Source organism: Nipponia nippon, unplaced genomic scaffold, assembly GCF_047370975.1.
Source record: "Nipponia nippon isolate SJK-2023a ecotype South Korea unplaced genomic scaffold, ASM4737097v1 scaffold_3, whole genome shotgun sequence".
Taxonomy (NCBI): Eukaryota; Metazoa; Chordata; class Aves; order Pelecaniformes; family Threskiornithidae; genus Nipponia; species Nipponia nippon.
In genome coordinates, this window is record NW_028262347.1 from 105,483,783 (window position 1) to 105,504,476 (window position 20,694).

The following is a 20,694-nucleotide window of genomic DNA, read 5'->3' on the forward strand; positions in this document are numbered from 1 at the left end:
TACTTTAGTTCACTGACTTTGTACTGAAGTTACAAAACTGAAATGCAAATGCTTTCTTTCTCAGTTTTACCTAGTGTCCTTCTCTTGTACAGCTGATGTTACGTAGGGCACAAAAATCATCTACAACTGCTCAGCAGATTTGCTCAACACAGGCTCATGCTCGCTCCGCATGCTGCTCTTTATCTTGCAGTGGTTTCTACCTCAAACAGAAAACAGGCATTTTGAAGTGATTAAAAATAAGGCAGCGATCATCTACAATTTCTTTCTCTTGCACCCTATCTCCCCTTTACTGTATACTTCAAATATAAGCAAAATTCACAGTCATGGCCAGCGGGTCCTGATTGCACCCAAGGGTTGACAGGGACTCTGACTAGCAAGTAGCCTTGAATGTCCTAACATGCAACACAAAAATTTACATGGATTGGTCAAAGTCAGCACATTAACAACTTGATTGCCCTCCAGCTCATTCGTTAGATCCAGCGTTAAAGGTTAACACCAGAAGCAACACAGCTGCAGGAGCAGGGAAGAGCACACAGGGGCCAGGCTGTGGCTCGCGTGCACAGGAGCAGCCGCGGTGTCAGTACAGCTGTGCATCAAGGACGGCAGACAGTTCACCCAGCACTCCAGCTGTTCCAGCTGTGGTTTTGGCAGAACACAGGACACTTTGGGGATGAATGAACATGCTTATGGGGACAGGAAGGACAAGACTTGGGAAACATGAAGTGTTTCCAGGTTAGCCTAATTTATTGCTGGCATAGTTCCAGTCCCTATTCTTTCCTCTGCAATATTGCACATACTTAAATAAACATTTTATTCTGTTTCAAATGTCCCAAGGCAAGAAAGTACAATAGCAGCCTGGCAAGGGAAACGCTAATCAACACTTCAACTAGTTATCATGAAGGAAACACAGGGGAGATTTGTTAACACTGAAGTTGCTGTGTTAGAAATGAAGAACAAGTTTAGGAGGAGACTTGGGACTGCCACTTCTGAGCTCGCTCATTGCATGGTCAGAGTTACCACAAGTTGTTTTGATCTGACTGGCCTCCTAAACTCCATCACCACAGGGGTAAATAAGGTTGACACATGAAGACTAGACACAGTATGCTATTAAAAATTACTAAGTAGCCTATTAATTAGAATCTATTACACTTATAATCATTAGATACCTTAGATATTTTTGCATTCCGTTTCTCGTAGCACAACAGGACCTCAAAATGATTCCGTTCACACACATGCTCCCAAGTTAAGAACACAAATCATATCTCCAGAAAACAGCACAGTAAGTGTACATATGGGTGTGTATTTCCTTCCTTGTGATATTCCAGTCAATACAAACCATAACATGGCTACTAGATGCTGCCAAGAGCAAAGGACAACACGGCTGCATACAGGGGTTCACACCCCACACGGTTTTCTTTTAGAAAGGTAAAATACACCTGTAAGCTTCCGTGACAACAGTATTAGAGCCATCATCCAAAACCCCATCTGCCTTGAATTCTTATGCAAAACACAAGGTCGTAGGTTGCACTTTGCAGAAGTTACTCAAAAAAACTTTCTACAATTTTGCAGCCAGCTGCTTTAAAATAGCAAATATGAGAATAAATAGATAATTTGGTGACATTCATCTTCACTAAAAGCAGCAGTCATGCAAGGAGTTGGGGCTTTGGAACAGAATCAGGTCTGATTTGATAATCCCTATTATTTTATACTTAGATAACTTCCTGTGAAAATCAAGCATATCTGACAGTACCTGTTCCTCTTTTTCTTTGGTCTTGCTCCTGGAGACTCTGGAAGAGGTAACATCCTGAGCTGGAATGACAGAGATTTGATGCAGTGGCATGTTCATCACACCGCCTTGTTTGGTCCTATCATTTACAGGAAGGAGGCTTGAAGGCAGCGCTCATTCAGTGCCATTGTCAGGCCTTGCACCTAAGAAATAAAAATATTAGATGATGTTAAAGTAGCTTGAAATGCAATTACTTCTAAACCAAAGCTAAGCCATCAATTGGACCAAGGTGCACTTCTTATTTTCTCTCTGTATTCTGAACAGGAGAGAGTTTGGTGCACTGGCTGGGTGAGAAAAGACACAGGAGTTTTGAAGAGCTACAACTAGACAGGTCAGAGCACAATTTATAGAAGTGAATGAATAAATAATCAACCAGTTCTGAAAGCGGTCTGAGAGCAGAGCCAGAGGGCAGGGATCACGCTCAAGTCTGCATGGATAAGGAGAAGGAAGAAGAGCAGCTCTCCAAGCTGAGCAGCGGGAACGTGCTACCTGGACGTGCAGAGAGCAAAGCTCGTGCACGTAGTTTCCTAAACTGCCAACCCCACCACACTGGATCAAACTGCCTCGTGCATTGTCCTGCATCAGGCTGAATGCCAGAAGTTTGGTTGAAAACAGTCAGTGACCTCCATTTGGCTCCTGTCATTCATATAAACATGTACCAGCTGGCAATAGGAGGATGCATCATGTGAGCTCTTCCTTTCTTAAGGTTATTAGAAAATAATATGATCAAAATCCCTTGCTAGGAATCGGGAATCCATTGGACTACACACACTTTATTCTTCTTTTACTAATACAACAGGGAAGCATTACACATAGGAAAGACAGCGATAGACATAAATTAGCCAAAATTGGCAATACTAATCTGAAAGGCAGGCATAATTAGCCATACCTTTTATTAGATTAGCAAAGTTGCATTAAATAAAAAGCTTTTTGAAATATGTAGGATCATGGAGTGTTTATTTGGAATGTAACCTGCCACAAATGAGACACAATCAGTTGCGTTTAAAGAAAGGATTAGAGGGGAATTAACACAGCAGGGACTATACTAAATAGGGCAACTGGATGTTGCACTGTTGTTCTGTTTCCATAACACATCAACTTTTTGTTTGTTTGTTTTTGAATCTGTGACAGCAGAAAACAGAGAATAAGCAGATGGCCTACATATTATGTTGCTTAACAATTTGGAAGTAGTATAGCCTAGTACTTAGTGCATACCCTTAACTTATATTGCACAAAATTTTTATTGAATATTTAATTAATTGGAAGTTTCAAAGGTAGGCCAAGATTCCTAGGTTTTTGATTCTGCAAAAGAGGCTGATCTGGTTCTATTTCCATTAGACTCCACAGGAGTACTGCAGTTGTGTAAAATAAAAACAGGATCAAATCTTTTGACTGCTTTTGATTAAACGGCAAAAAAAAAAAATTACATATCCCAAGGCACTTTATACAGGGAACGATAGTTCAGTACCCTCTTTGCACTGAGGGAGAAAGAGTTATCAAAGGTCACAGAGCAAGTCATGAGCAAAAACAAAAATGCAGGCAACGTCTGCTGCTTCCCAATTGCACACATCATTTGCTGGATGATGCTACCTGCTCATTGGAGCGCTCAGCCAAATTCAGAAGCGTTACTGACACGTGGTCAGGATTTATACTACTTCCATAGATGCCAAGGTGGCGCATCATAAAGCTTGCATGAAAGCTTTGAAGGCAATGCCTCCATAACTTCTAGGCATCACTGATTTTAAAAATAAAACACATCTATGTGCATAGACAAGCAACAACAAGGACACTTCCTTATTGGAGGACAGAGGGAAACATGGGAGTTACCAGCACTATTGAACCTCAGCATAAAGCATAAAGAGAAAACATAGAACCTCCCTGGGTCCTCCACACACCTGTTCAGCTTCATCCTCTAAAGGAGCCAAGCCAGAGGAGAATGAAACGTGGGCTGAGACAGGAATATCAAACCGCAATAAACAAAGCAGGAAGAGAAGGTATTTTCCCAAGGAAACATAAGGAAATGAAATCCAGAGAACGTTAAGCTCCAATGAAAATAAGCCAGGTAATATGTTCTGTGCTACTGCCAGTGATAGCCGAGCCAAGGGGAAGGAGACGGACTCCACTCTGTGCCCCCCTCAAAAAGGGTTCTGGGCTTGCAGGCAAGGACATGGTATTACCATAAAGAGAACAAGGAAAATTATTAGAAAACACAGGTAAACCCCTCTGATGATGACAAACAAGTCCAAACAGTTTTTCTGCAGGTACTTCGAGGATAGCGTGTGTTAGAATTCTTTGAAAGAGCTCAACCAGCAGATATAATCCAATTAGATATTCAGAGATGATGTGAAACAGCCCTGCTCTGGCAAAGAAGCCTGGCAGACGCTCTAATAAAGCCTGCCTTTGTTCAAGGGTGGCTTAGAAAAAGCTCTAAACTTAACCCAGATGTCACACTGTAGCATCCCCAATCTGGAAGGTCCCTAACACCACACACACTCAGAGCCTGTCTGTATCCACCTGAAGCACGTTAACACCACAGTGCTACTTAAAGGATAAAGTTACATGAGTCAACAGACCATCTGCAGTACCAAGTGCAAACAGACAAAGATGCCAGAAAAGCAATGCCACTCAACACAAAGCAAGTTAGGACAAGCTCCAAAGGATGTTTTCCACAGCTAAGTTAACACCGCGTGCTCCCTGATCCAGGGGTGAGGAGCTGGGCACCTGCGAAGAGGGATCCAAGCTTCAAGCACATAAAACTGGGGGCCTGCCAAAAAGGCCCCCAGAGATGAAATACTAAGGCAAGGGGACTACTCCTAGATATTCCCTTCTGTTCAGGATTCCAGTTAGATGTTCAGACCATCCCTCAAAGTAAGAGATCCTCATTGTAACAGCATCTCCACCCAACAGCTGAGTGCACTCACCCAGGAGGTGGCAGATAAGGGCTCAACTTCCTCCTCCCTTGTGTGGGATTTGGTTCATAAACCTCACCAGCAAGGGAAGTCCCATGACCACCGGTGTAGATGCTGTTCTGTTCATGGAGGAAGGACTTTCCAGCTCCTTTCTGCCTGGAAAGCCGAAGTAAGCATAGGATGGCAGGATAGGGAGAGAGAGGGCACATGCACCAACCAGGTCCCATAGGCAGGGCGGTCATCTGTCTGTGAAGGGGGAGGGATCCTATTCTCCTCCTGCCCCCATGGCTGTTCACATATTATCCACTGGAGGAAAATACTTAAGAAAACCTCTTAGGAGTTTGGGCATTCAGCAAACAATAATAAAGTTAAGCCTGTTTTCACAGCTGGGCCCTTTAGAGATTTCTTTACTGATGCTGCCAACAGCCTATAAGCCACAAATACAGATTACTGTTCTTGCCCAAGGAGGTTTCCTGCAGACCTGGCTGGGGCACATAGGAATGCCAGGACAGAAGAGAGCCTGAAGCTCTACTGTTCCCCCTATCTATAGCCACACTAGTTCCTGCAAAATGGATTCCAGCAATACAGCCATTGTGGAGAGCCTTTAGAAACCAATGCCATTTCAAAAGACAAAAGGGGTCAAAATCCTGGCCTCAGAGCCCACAGGAGAGTCCTCAACGGAGCTAAGATTTCACCCACCCAGGTAGTCCAGTTTTGCTTTCTGCAGGACAGGCAAAACAGTAGCCAGAAATGCCAGCAGACACTTGGAACCACATCAGCTAGGTCCTCATTACATTGCTAGGACCATGAAGCTGCAGCAAGAACAGTCATATTCAGAGGAACTACGGCAAACTGTCTCCGAAGGTAGTTAAGAAAAAAGGAAGGACAAGCGTGCATGTGACTTGGGCCTGGTGACTGGGGCATTCCCTTGAGCAGTAGGTCTCCTGACAGCAACAGAAGCAGAAAATTATGTTCCCCTGGGTTATCAGCATCAAGTACACCAGAGGGGACAACTGACAACAACAGGTAACTTCACAACTGCAGAAGCAGCTGGCAGACCATTTGAAACCCCACTTACATCATCCACCCCACCAGGACCTCAGTTTCCCCACTGACAAAACAAGAATATAAATCAGCTAACAGATAAGCCTAACAGTCTGTGAATTGCTGGACTGTTAAAGTGAGATGTGCCATTAGAAGAAGCCTGGTGGAGGAAACTATTCTGTTGTCCCTCACCTGCCATCCACTGATGCTTCTCTGCCCATTACACATTTCAAAATAAAGGCTAAACTGCTCTTTGCCAAAAATTCCCAGCTAGACTGGGGCAAGTAAGCACAAATCATGGTTTCCTGTCTGCGGTTTGGTATCCACTGGAATCTAAAACCCACGCAGTATGAACTGTAGGTTTTATTAGGTCCTTTACACTTCAGAAAGTCCACCATATTCCCTTGCTACACAGCATATGCTGGGGAACTTCAGCAGAAGCTCTGGAGCTGTAATGGCATTGGCTGCAGATGTACACAGGCCTTACAACAAGAAAAGCATCCTTAGGATATATGTAGGTGTGTACACATACTTTGCATTACTCACACGAGGGGGGGGGGAATAATAGCAGCCAAATATCACAGTTGTTTTCCTATTTAAAGTACAATAGGCATCCTGGAGTATAAAAGAATCTGCCTTTATGTGCATGAAAGATAAACCTTGTAACCTGTGGTGTAAGCAAGATGATAGTCGCTACCAGAAGGGAATTGGATGGAACTTCACCTGTGAGTCATTCCTGCCTGCCCCAAGGCTTCTCACACTTTTCTTCAACTCCCCTGGCCCCATTAATGACAGGGAGCTGTATCACATAGGTCAATAGTCTGATAATCTGTTGGGGGGTGGGCAGGTTAAAAACAAAGCAACAGATAGCTGCTGTCCAGATAATCCAGACACTGCAGCTCTGTGCATTGCCACAACAATCCTGCCGTGGAATGAATGCAGTCTGTGGACTTCAGGGGACATACCAGCTTGCAGCTGCCCCGAGCTCTGGTCTTCTGAAACTTCCCCTCTACACAGCACGAAACCTGACCAACTCAAACAGGAATGGAAACCCTCCAAAGAAACTTCTGACTGCTGCAAGATGGTGTAACATCTTCATCAGCTGGCTTACTTTCTCCTAGCGAGGTCTGAAATAATGCATTAACGCAGATTTGGAATCTGTTTTTCTGCTGGAGGTCTTGATGTGAAGTCTCAAAGCCCCACAAACATAAAAATCCTTTGGGTTTGTTTTCTGTTGTTGTTCTGAAGGTAACAGAAGCACTCCACCAGTGACCTCAGCAAATTCCTGTGTGCATCTTAACTTTGCTTACCTACCCTGGCATTTCAGCTGGATATAGCTTATGCCTACTTTCTGTACACTACATTTTCCGTATTTGCAAATATTTCCAATCCTATTAGCTTGTGTTGGCTCCAGTTGGAAGCTTTTATTTATTTTATTTTGAGCTTGTCCGGACTCCTCCCCTACTAATGTAGCTTATATAATCCTCTTCTAGAGATGACAGATGTGCATTTTCAAAAAGAGGATCCTGCATCTGCGTTTCATTTGGTTTTACTGTAGCTTAATCAGTACTTTGTTAACAGCATTATTTAGGAGATGTTATCAAGGCTCATGCACTTCACATGCATTTGTTAACTTGACAAACAAATCTAATCAAGAGAGCTTAAGGGAAAGAAACTAACACTTCTTTCCCTGCAGTACCTTTCACATTTCAGGGCTAGTACAATGTTAGAAGTGAAAAGAACCTTTGTACTCAGACCAGGCAGATATAATTCTGGATTATTGCTATTTACAGCTATGTCTCTGCCCATATATCTTGCACTGTTTACTAGCTCAGCTGCAACTTCTCACTTTATTATCTCAGTTCCTTCTTTCCTCCACCTGCTAGTGTCCTAAAAATAATCAGCTTCAAGACTTAAAAATATTTTTCTTCTAATAATTTGAAAAAAATCATGTTATTATGTAGTTGAAATCAAAAGAAAGACTTAGAAAGGGGACAAGAGATCCTTCTACATGTTCCCCATGTTCCCTTTGAAAGCTTCTCAATATACAGGAATATATAGCTGTAGACTACATACAATGCATAGAGAAACAGAGGTATCTGCCAGCTCTGGCTGACTCCTCTCAAAATAAGAACATGGTTGTTTCTGCAAACGTAATAAAACTAGACAAGCAAGCTGTTAAACTACAGCATCAATAAATAATGGTCCCAGAGCTCTTAGCAACCCCCTCCCTCGATTTCAGTGGAAGCTGAGCAGGATCTGCACCTTTGAAAAACAGATTCCTTAAAATTTGTCCCCTTCAAATCAAACCAGCTGCTAAGTGCAATTATGAACTAGCTTGGTAGCATTCAGAAGAAAACAAATGTCATTCCCCTCTGTTCCGATAACAAAATACGGGTATTACAGACCCTTGAGAAAGAAGAAATTACTTTTGTCTGCTTATGCTACTAATAGCAACTCACCAGCATCAGAAGCATCAGTGATCTTTCCTGATGTCCTGAGGAAAGAACAAAGTGCCAGGCGCTCTCCCCACACACAGACAAGCTCCTGCTACAGAGGCAAAACTTCTTTAACTACATCTGTGGTCTGCTAGGTAATACACATTTTTAAGTACTCCCCTTGTTGATGAAACAGTCCATAATAACATCAGCAATAATCCCTGGGATAGTCTCTAACTATAACAAGCAAAAAGAAACAGAGGTAAAGCAGAAGTTTCATGCTCTACACGGGGAAACCCTAACGGTGGGGGCCTGGGAGAGGTCAACAGCCAGGGCGGCTGCTTTCTCAGCCAGCAAGTTGCTCTACCTGCTCCACTGAAAATCCATTTGCATAAGGGGGTGCCACTGTTCTTTCGCCTAGATAGTCACCATTTCACCTCACTGCTTCACATTAAACACACCTTCCTGCCCGGAGGTGCTTCTGAACAGAGCAGGTCTAGCACCTGAATCACACTGCAAGCTGTGAGTCTTTGCAGCTTCGCTGCAAGCAGGATGCACTATCACAGCATGTACGGGACTTGCCTTGTTATCACTCTTAGCCGTGCTCCCATCAACTCCCACAACGAAAAGAGACTGGCTTCCTGGGAAATTAATGCCCCCCTCCAGAAGAGGCATTCTTCCTTCCGATTTGGCACTGAAGCCACCCTGTCAGAGCAAAAATTAGGCTGCCTTAATCACATGGCTCAAATAAAAATTTTTGTAAAGATATGGATGATGACCTGCTTCTTCATTATATTCATTGTCAGATAACAACATGCTACAGTACCACGCCTATTGCTACAGTTTTTGAGAAAAGCTGTTTTTCCTTCTTCTTTACCTGTCCAAAAGCATTGCACAGCAGTAACCTACATGGATTCCATCACAGTGTGTACACTGGTGACGCAGTGGTCAATGCACCTTTTCCTTACTAACCCACAGAAATGGTTAGAGAGAGCAGTGGTGAGGTGTCATACAATTTGAAATTCTTAAATTAAAGGAAAATAAAAAAGGTCAGGTTACTGCGAACGCAGCCGCAGGAATGGCCCACTAAGATTGCCACAGTTGGTCCCCTGCAATTGTAGATGACCCTGCAATCAGCACAGAAGGGTCCACAGTACATCCACTGGGTACAAAAAACACTCCCTCCCCGCTATTCATGGGCAAAAGCCAAACCCCACAAAACTATGACATGCCAGGGAAAGATAGCAAGTGATGTCAAGGACAAGGCAACACCTCAGACCTCCAGAATAACAGCAAATCTATTGAGAAACACAGCCACATGATCATTATGATTTGGCAAAGCACTCCACATGATGATGGATGTTTTTTAAAAGAAAATGTTAATGAAGGTTATAATCAAATGGAAAGAGGGACATCCTAACACATGTATATACCAGTGAGAGAAATCTGCACCAACATACAGTTGCAGGCAAATTTCTAGTCTAGTACACAAGTCCACATGATATAATGTAACACCTATGGATAATTTATGATCACTTTGCATTCTCTACTATAATCCTTTTGGGGTTCACAAAACTCTAAATCAGTTCTGAAATCCAGCAAAAAATTGCTCTGTATTTTTATCTTCAAAATTAATAAAGACTATTAAAAACAAATGCATAAATTTACATTGAAGACAATGAAAGCCTATGTTTCTCAAACAATGTAAATATTTACAACGCGAGATAGTGATGAAAGAAAACAATCTCATCATTGTTCAGTGAGGACATTGCTCACATTCTGTATTGTACACAGATAACAATGATGCATTTTTAGGAAAATCCTGTGCTACATCACTTATTTTCCATTACATCAGAGGCTAACAGTTGTAACAGCTATTTATGCACAACAGGCACTTGAGCAACCTTCTTCACTATTGTTTAACTGCTACCAGGCAAAACATTGCCCTTACGCCAGAGTAAAAAGAATATTCAAAAAAGAGAATAGTTAATACTATTGACTAAATGATTCTGTGTTTTGAAGAAATATGAAATCATTCCTTCTTTGTCTCTGGGTGAATAAGAAATTTCCAAAGTGGCGTACATAAGAATGTATTTCTTTTGAATGATTTATGAGTTAAATGCCAGGTAACTCTTCACAGGTTTAAATTACAATATATCTTTGCTCTGGAAGTCTCAATAAAATCTAGACTTCTGGATCATTATGACAAACCTTTAAACTCTTTCTGAGGAAATAGCTATAAACCACATTCTTCAGGACTTGCACAATGCAACTGGAGAGCCCAAACCCAGCGTCTTCAAAAGTTCAAGTGTAGAGTAAAAAGGGCAACGTACCAAGCATCCTGTACCCGATTCTTCCACAAACTTGCATGACATTGGTAAGTTATGTTTTCAACGACAATTTCCCACGTTTAAAGCAACCTGAACTTCTCATGCAAAACTAGCTACCAGAAGTCATTTGCTATCCCCTGAAGTTCAATGTTTTAAATTTTAAATACATTTTAAATACAGCGCAATACTATGAGTTATTAAAGTATAACAGATTTCGGTGAGAGATTTTTATTGGGAATTATATTCAGGCATAGCACGTCTACTTTATGGTTTTTGTTTCCATCTTTTTTCACGCTGATACCTTCTTTATACATTTGCCAGTGTCCAACAAGAACGTCCCTCTCCAGAGGGCAACACGGGAAGGACCAATACTGTGAGCTGCACAAGAACTTGTGCTCCAGGCAGAATAATCAGCTGGGGGGGTCCACGGCCCCACAGACATAAATGCCCATCTTTAACTTTATTTCAAATATCACCAATACAGAGGTGTGCTCGCTGGCTGTGGTTCAGGAAGGCAAATCATTTAAGTTCTTCAGTTTAGTCACTTCTGTGCAATGGAAGGATAACAGCACTTCCACTTCCCTCCTCCAGGCTGTTTCGGACACACAGATTAGCTTCTGCAGGGGTGGTATTGTTCCTTACCATGGCAATAGACGGTACCTGGTGCAACCAAGAGCACAGACTGAAGTGCTACAGTAAGACAAGCAGTAAAAGCAGCACACATCTGAGTCACTCCTTCAGTTTCACACCTGCATCCTCACCAAAAATTGCCAGATCTTGAATTGAGACAGTTGCTAGCCAAACATGGTATTTCTCATCAATTTCAACATGAAAATTACACTATGAAGAGTTTAAGAATTTCTGTGTCACCACATTATCATTAAAAAGTAAAGCTGTATAAAGCCTACAGACAGAGTCCAGGTTTGTGAACAGAATTAATTCCCCTGCAGTGCCAGAACAAGACGGCGTATTCCAGCTGCAACCTTATCATGGGATATGTTGCATCGTTAAAAAGGCTCTTCTTATCTCAAGTGTCCCTTGTGTAGTTTAAAGGCCAGGCAACTGACTTCAGAGGGCTGACAAACAGCCTGGCTTCCCTCGTTCCAGCTCCCCACGCCAGCACTGACACCAACACGCACTGGCAGCGGAGAAGCATCAGCACAAACAGTTCCTCTTCATTAGGGTGTTATTTCACGCGAGTGTGCTGGCACGCGTATGTCGGTTCTGCCCATCCTCCCCCCACAATGGTGCTCTGCACCATCCGAAAAAAAGGGACTGGCATTACTGAACCCCACAGACAAGGCATTCCTTACCACGGTCTATAAAGGGCCATTCATCCCCACCGTACCTAAAATAGCCACTGGATGTGATCACGAGATGAATGCACGACTGTGGATTCCTTAAATCACTGCCTTCTTACATGGACAAGAAAACCAGTGTCCAGCAGTTGCATCCTCACCCGTTGTCCTCATTCTCAGTTCAGTAATCAAGTGTTGGCCCTCTCTGTCCCATCCGGTAATTAGTCCCTTTGTTTCTACAAATATTTAGAAACTTAGAGATTTTATGAGAAGCTTAGAGAAACAGCACTAAACTCCACCAATCCATTCCTATGCATTTGCAAGATATGTATACAATCCTACTAAATCAAATCCATCACAGCTTTTTCCTATCACCAGAACCAAAGCAGCATTTCTGAAGTCTGTCTGTCATCCACTAGCTGCTCATTTCCAGTCAACCACAGCCAGCTGCAGAAGGCTCCTAAGACAGAGTGAAGTATCCAGGTACAGAGAAATTGTGCCTACTCATGAGAAACCCCGAGAATTACACAGGTCTGTTTCTTGCTGCTGGAGAAGAGGCTGACTTGCAGTGCTCTGTTGCCCTACTGCTTAAATGACTTCTAGTTTTTCCACCAGCAGATGCTTCAAGTGATCTTCAAGTGTCTAGTAAGGGTGAGGAAAAGCCCAGGCCATTAGAGAACAACATACTGTCAGACAAAAGATGGTTTAGAAGGAACCTGGTGATAGCTGGGGCAATACAGTGGAATGGATTCTGGGATGCTGTTGCATATCCACAGGGCAAGTGAAACAAGTTGATACGGGAAGTTGTCCAAACAGGGACAGGCTTAAAATAAAATTCAGGATCATGGCCACATCACTGATACCAATTGACATGTCACATTTTTCAACCCAATCACATTTAGAAGTGGCTTTTCTGCCTTCTTCCATAACAGATGCTCTGTGCTTTAAATTAGTTTAGACAGAAGCCAGAGAGATGAGCCAAGTGTGCTAAATAAGGCAATTCTGGTGCACGTGAGCACTGTTGTAAAATCTGAAACATTCATGAAGACAAAACCCGGAAGGAACAGCAGTTTCTATCAGGTATCTGTTGAAATTGAAGGCAAGAAGAAAAAATTTAATTTTTTTTTTTTTTTAAGTTAAATCTCATCAGTCCTGGAGGAAAATGTATTGCTGGAAAGAGGGGACGATTGAACCTGTTGAGGCCACATCAGAACTTTGCATCAACTGCATTCAGAGCTGCAGTGAGATAAACCCACCTGACCCCACCCTACCCTCCTTCATATTTTCCAGTACCCATATTTGCTGACCACATGGTTTCCTTCTCTAAGCAGTTACAATTACAATAATATTCAGGGACATTTGCTCTTCTGAAGAGTAGACAAAAAAATTACTACAGACAAATAATTTGAATGTCTGCTGAATTAGGCTAATGGAGAGATAAGGACTATTTTTTTTATTAACCATTTTTAAATGGCAAATGCAAGATTTATTTTTTTTTAACTGAAAAAAGAAAACTATTCCTTATTCCAAATGGAACAGATGTTAGAAAATCAAGACAAAATCTCCTCGGTTTTCTGCTCACTTAAAACAGTTGGCATGTTCCACTCCAGAGACAGTCCCATCTTTGGCACAGGCTGCCACACATGGGCTGTACCGCAGCATTAAGATGGTCATAAAGTATTTAAAGATGAAGGATATGAATTCTGCTATTTTTGAAAGTGACAGGAATCCACAAGTGACCAAAACACTGCTGCTTTCTCCTTGGAGGACCTAACCATTCCCTTCAGCCTCTGGGTGCTAGAGAAAGCAGCACTGTGCTTAGGAACAGGCATGGTCCCCTCTGTGCGACAAGTGACATCGTGCCTGGCAGTCCTTCTCCGCTAGCTGTGCCCTCTCTGAATAAGGCATAAAGCCTTGGTCCTGGAGGAAGTTACACTTCTTGTTTTACAGGGACATGTGCTATTCAGTGAATGGTATTACCTGGCGACGGCAAAAGCTCCCATTACCATCCTCTGTCGAAGAAGCAATCTGGTACAATCTCACATCACCTAAATTTCCTGCAGAGTTAACAGTTTCGCAGCTCAGCAAGGCCAGCTGACTCACTGCCCCATTATAGAGGACAGTAACCATCTAACTTAGAAACAAAACCAAAAAGAGGCTAAAAAATATTCAGGCCCCAATCTTAGGAAATGTTAAATATCTCAGCTGAAAAGGCTCCCTCTTCCTTTTTGGGCTGCTTCTGCAGCAAACCCAGGCAGCTGTCTTACAATCCTCAACCAATGCTACCTAACAGCTTCAAGCAGGAAACAACAACATAACACACATACAAATGTTTGTTTGTGTGCTCATGGATTGTTTTTTTTGGGGGTGGGTGTGGGTTTTTTAAAGAAAAAAAAAATTCTCTAGGAAAAAGATGCCCACCAAGGAGGACCTCTTCTCTGCCGGAAAAAAAGACACTGCTGGCAGAACTGCACCCTACGGCATCTAGCTGGGGCAAAGACTCCGCATGAATCCAGTGCAAAGTCAGTACCATCGCCCTTACAGCACCTGGTCTCCCCCCAAAATTCCTTTCCCAAACACTGATTCTGCCCAGACTTTCCTGACTGGCAAAACAGAGATATCACGTCAGTCCCTGATCTTGTCCTGTCTGCAGGTTATGAATTAGAATACTTCTCTAATTAGAGATCAACTGTGGAATTGGAATTTAAAGGTGGATTATTTTTAGCAATTGTCTGATTGAGCCAGAGCCACAGTCAGTTGTAAATTAGTCACTGCTTTTTCTAAGACTACATTTTACGCACCAACTCCCAATGCAACATCTAGTATCTCTTCAAAAGCCATAATCTATCAGTTATCTTTGCAAGGAAAAGAGGAAAGAGGAAGCAGCTATCATACAGCTGAGAAGAGACTTCTTAAGGCCTTCATGGTACTCGCTCAAAGCCTAGAAAGAATGTCAAGGGGAGATGAAGAGGTCTGGAAAGGCACAGCTGCCTTCACACACCAGTGGTGAAGACACTTACAAGCTCAAGTAACCCGTCCCTCTGACAGCTGTCATGTTGGAGTGGCATCTTTTATAGAAGGGGTCACAGAAGGCCTAGCGACAGCGTACTGTGCTGTTTTATTCCTCACCAGGTTATACCATGACGGCCTGCCAGTGATTTTCTTCTTTTTTTGGCACATTCCCATAAAGGAAGAAGGAAAGGCCCATGGAAGAAAGGCTCAGCTCAAAAACTTGCCAACTCTCCTTGACTCGCAGGGGTTGCTGGAGACTGAGGATAAACGGCATCTCGGAAAAGCAGTATGCCCACGTTACTGGCTTCAGTGGGATGCACTGTGTACAGTCAAGCTGCTTTCCACTCCCATCCCCTGCTGACAAGAATTACTTTCAGACTTGAGACCCAACAGTTTCGTCATCTTATGAAATTCCCTGTTCCTGGTTCAGATGTCTCTCATATGCTTTAGTTAGATTACATCAACCACGAAGACCTGTCCATGGGCCACACAGCATACAGCTCAAAGGAGGCCAGTCAGAGACTGGATCATCAGCTCTCTGAGTTTCTCCTCCCTTATTCACAGAAGCAGCAATGCAAACTGTGTGACAAGGGATGAGTATATGCTTTGTAGGGTCATGTGGAAAGGGAGATAATACCAAAGCACCAAGATGCAACTGGCAAACATACTTTCACTGAGCAGAGCATCCACCCTGGAGCAGAACCATCCCTGCAGCTTCCTCCCACAAGCCCTGCACCAGGCACGGCCAGTAAAGACAGGCTAAGCCAAACCCATGCAGGTCTTTCCTACAAACCAGAGAGCCTAAATACAGCAGCTATGGAGGACTTGAAAAGGCAGCTACCAAGCAGCCAACCAGCAGCCTAACCAGCAGGATGCCTGCACGGCATCACAGCCCTACCAAGTCTGTGCAAAGCACCTGTAGCACTGCACAGCGAGAACACGCCAACTGAAAAACTTCCCAGCAGGCACTCAAAGATGGACAAGACAGACTGAACACGTGTCCCAGCTGACAAGTAGAGCTCAAGTACACAGAGAAAGCAAACAACCATAACAAAAGTCTAACAGACACAATGGAAGATCACAGCCAAAAATAAAATGCATGATGTATCTAATTCCCTTTCTATGTAAGGAACTGATCCTGACTCAGCTTCCTTGCTCTCAGGCAGCTGGACCACACAATGCTATGCTTGCTTCTTGACAGGATATCACTAACGAAGGAAAGTCAGTGAGAAATCTTATCTTGAATCAAACATGCTCAACAGCAACTGAGGGGGGATCCTTGCCTTGTGGTTGGAGAAGTTGATATCAATATCACTAGCCTAGGCCTGGTGCAGATACAAGTGCCTCAGGGTCCCCAAAACACCAGACGCTGATCATGGGAGACTCCAATCCGGGGAAGAAAACCATCAAAAGACTAAAAGGAATATATCAGACTTACCCTGCTGCATTTGGCATGTAGGTACGTAGAGGAGATGCTTCCACACTCCACTACGTGCATCTCAGATGCAGCCTTACGGAACAAGGGTAAAAAGCAAGGACCACTTGGGCAACCCTGGTACGAGGCACAGGGCTCTGGCAGGGCCATCCCCTGCTGCTTTGAACATGTAGCTTTGAAGCTGCAGTTCTGATCTATCACTTGCACATTGCTTCACTAGAAACAAAGCCACACATTTCATTTAAGAAAGCAATCAGATGGATCAGGAAAGGTCAAAGAAGAATAATTTTGAACCTTTTGCCATGTGGAAAATACAACAGAGTTGTGAACCCCACCTTCTCAGTGATTTACCTGGAAAACATCACAGTGCAGTTTTCCTACACTCCTAGGAAGGCACATTAAACAAATCTCATCTCTAAAAGGCCTTGGGAGCTCCGCAGGTGCACCAGAGAAGGACTCTCTCTCATACACCTGCCAGAGCATGTAGCAGCTTGTACAGAACAACACGGAGACTTCTTAAGCCCTGCAATTTTGTGGTGAAAGCAACTTGGTGAATATTTCTGCAACATTTGAAAGACTTAACTCTATCGGTCTCAGTCAGAAGTTATCCTGCCCTGTCAGGTCTGACCCTAGAACAAAGGGTACAAAACAGTTGAACATCGCTGTCACGAGAATCACAGAAAGAAAATACACATCTCATGCAAAGGAACTGCTAAAAGGCAGTATATAGAGTTTTCACGCCCCAAAGCAATAAGATATTTCAAGGCTACAGTGTTAACACACTGCATAAGAACACCGATGCATTTAGAAGGCTGAAATTTGATCTCATTTTTATTGGCTTCTGCTTTGTCATGCCAAGAGCAAAGTTAAAAATCCCCTTCCACCTTTTAATCAAACATGCTACTTTTTTTTGTTAACTCCCAAGATCAACCCAGCCTGACAAGACTCCTGTAATTTTACAAGGGAATCCCTCCTCCCTTCACCCCTTTACGTTATCAAAAATTAGTTTTGTGAAGAGTCTGCTGCACCGTGCCACCTCTAATTTAGTAACAATACTTAACCTTTTACCCCAGGCTCTCAGAAGGCCTTGCAATGGAAGAAGACCATCCCATGGGCAGAAGGATTAGTACAGTCTGATATCCTACAGTTTGGTATTCTGTGGTTGCAGGCTTCATAAGGGCCACTCGCTCATGTGAACTATCTTGTGTCTAAAAAAGTGCTATCTCCACAGGCTTTGGCGCAGGGTGAGGCTGCAGCTCTGGGTCGTGACATTGCAATTTACATTCCCTTCTTCCTACGATGTCTACAGTTCCAGCAAGTATTTGACATTTAGCAAACAGGTTCAGAAGTTATTTGCAGTATGACTGCATAAGCCCGCTTCCCCTTGGAAAGCAGGCTAAAAAAATATTTTTTAAAAAATCCAAAAACCTTACAAAAAACATGATACAGATGACAGTAGAGTTGCAGTAAACTAAGGTACACATAGGTGAAGTAGCTTAAACCAGAAAACAGAGGCCAGATGCAGGAACAAGACTCAGATTTCCTGTCTCTCACAACAAACCTTTAGCTGCAAGTGAACTTCCTCGTCTTTTTAGAGCTACGCAGATTTTTTTTTTTTCCCTCTTTGCAACAAGACAGCATTTAGTTCAGTATGCATTTATGCTGTTAGGTATAAGAAAACCCTCTCATCTAGAGATCATTTGCGACGTCAAAGAGCAGCAGCTCCTCTGCAAGTCTTCAGTCTACTTGTTTTTATGTATTATATGCATGCACATGTATGCACACATATACACACATTTTATAGAAGCAGCTTCAATGGAAATGACTGGTCACAGATTGTGCTAGAGAAAAAACACTGACAACAACTGTCCTTTCTAGTCCCGGCACTTCCAGTTCAGATTTGGCAGGCAAGCTCTAGATGAAAATGACCCTGGAAGCTATGATGACAATAATAACATTTAAACGGACAACATTTTGGATGCAGAACTACAACGGAAACTCATTTCATTTACCAGAAAGGAAGGAAAAAACCAAAGCCTACTGTTACCTTGAGAAAGAGCCAGACTACTCCCATGTGTATTTTCCTCTCTGTCATCACCTATGGTAAACTATTACCTAGTGCTCTTCACATTGCTCTGGTATATCAGACTTCACCAGGCTTATTAAGAACAGAGAAGCCACTGCCAACTTTCACTTTCTATCTATTGTAGCAGAGTTCATCATGCTGTTAAGTGCAAGTCCCTTAAGAGTGATTTGCTGAAGGAGGCCATGGGAAACAAGCGGGAAGGGGACAAAAACACACTCAGATAGGGCAAGAGGAGGCATTTGCCAGAATTTCTTGCTATGATGTGGCCCATGTTATGAAAGCACAGCAGAGCCCTGTATTGCATCACTCCCCATGTTTCAATCCATCAATCTCCCCATAATATATACACAGAAAAAAAATATACACACACAGAAACATGCCACATTTTTCCATTAACCTTCCTCCTCTGACTGACATGTTCGTAGTTACAAGAGATTATAACAAGGATTGGCCTAGTAGTGAATCACCCTCAATGGCACACTGTGCTTTTACAACTAGAAATAGAGGGATCAGAGAGATTAATCCTCTGTCCTGGATGGCATGAGGAGCCAGTGACAGTGAAAGCAAATATAAATAGGCAGAGAAGGCTCTTTGTCTTGCTGCAGCCCCCTTTGGTTTCGAAGAAGGCTCTTCCACCAAGAGATGCCTTAAGAGGTCATTATGAATGAAATTAAACAAAGGCATCCCTTTTGTAAGCCCTGCAGTAACTGGGAGAGGAGGAGCTCGCACTGATAATCCCCCTGACATCACCTTCCTTCTCCCAGGAAGGTGAAGGCCAGGTTCAGCCCCGCTGCCCAGAGAAGCACTTAGGGTAGCAAGATTTGACTGAATACTTCCTCAGTATTCAATCGGTGCTACAGGGCAGGCTGTACACAGCGAGTCGGTTGCTTCCTGTTCAGTCAATACTACTCAAACGATCCTCTACAGGCAAAATTCACCCAAAAGCTATGTCTAGAAGTCAGTAACCTTCAGCGCTAGGAGTCACGGCAATACGCAGACCCCCACTGCTGTCCCCACACAAATTCTTGTGTAAAAAGAAAGCAGAACTTAAAACCCAACTCTGGCGACAAGAAGTATGTCCCGCCTCCTCAAGCTGCACCGATGGCACAGAGTTATTCGCAGTAAGTAAATCTGAGTGACAAATTATTCTGGTCATTAGAATCAGCAGATCAGACCCAGGGGAAGCCTATCTTTTTATTAAGAAGTGTTGGTTTTTTTTCCTACAGATACTTTTCCTTGCAGGCTCAGTACACACAAAAAAGAGGAAGCGAAAGACTTTTTAAAAATAAAGAGAGGAAGGGGAGCACTAAGGATTTGTATGCTTTTTTTTTTTTTAAATTAGCAACTTCCTGTGTAACTTTGCACTTTTTTTTTCTTTTCTTTTTTTTTTTTCCTTCTTATTTTGGTTGTCACCCTAGATTCTTCTATCTTTGTTTCCTTCCCCTCTGTCTTATCCAACTGACCCTTTGATTCAAAAAGAAATGGTTTTTGTCCTGTGTCCAGGACATGACAGAAGCCAAGCTACCTGCTCAGGGAAGAACAGCTGGGAATATTTTTATTCCTTGCAATGAACCTCTTATCCTTGACGGTGTGTAAACACGTGATCTTACTGAAGCCGCGGCCAAACTGAGGGTCAAGCTCACCCTTAGTGGTTTTCAGTCACCTGTTAAATGACATTCCTAAATCCAATGCCTGTTTTCCCAAGGAGAAATTCTGGTGCAGGTGTTGATGACCAGCCTCACCTGCAGATCAGACTGGTGACATGTATTCTGTCCTCCTGATGCCTTTTGAATGACATACAGAAACTTTAAGGGGCAGATATCAAGGCATGCCTAACTGATACATAGGATTTACCTACCCCAAAATATACAGTGCTTATATTCTATATTGATTCTGGCCATATATTCTGCAAGGTTTACAACTGGGATCCTTAAATGAGTCTCCAGGGATAAAGTGCTCATCTACGAGTTGACTTGATTTCATCAAACTATGGAAAACCTCATCCACGATTTCTAGAATCTTTTAGTATTTTCTACCCATTAGACATATATCTGGCATCAAAATTTCCAACACTGTTTTCAGCGGAGCTCAATCAACCACGACATTCTGCCAGGTCTCTGGTTAAATTCAAGATGCGCTACCAAGCTCCCCCACTTGCCTGCAGGTATCAAAGGTGAAGTCCAGAGAGGCACCTACTTTGAAAGACAGAGAAGCTCAACAGTCTTTTTTTTTTTTTTTTTTTACATTTACATACCTCTTTGATCTAAAATGGCCTAAACCCCATAACCAGCTGGGCACATAATAGAGGCCAGCCTTCCCCCTGGTCCCTGGGGAAAGAAACTGCAAGCACTAGAAA

General features: G+C 42.9%; 1 protein-coding gene across 6 annotated transcripts in view; it reads right to left on the reverse strand.

Annotated features, from left to right (window-relative positions):
• Nucleotides 1–20,694, reverse strand: part of MARCHF8 (membrane associated ring-CH-type finger 8) — a 112,559-nt gene that overhangs the window by 69,443 nt on the left and 22,422 nt on the right. For all 6 annotated transcript variants that reach the window (XM_087767408.1, XM_087767405.1, XM_087767406.1 and 3 more), the window contains exon 2: nt 1,751–1,929. In XM_087767408.1, the coding sequence (XP_087623534.1) occupies nt 1,751–1,846 (96 nt within the window). In that variant the 5' untranslated portion in view covers nt 1,847–1,929. The remainder of the gene's footprint in view (nt 1–1,750; nt 1,930–20,694) is intronic.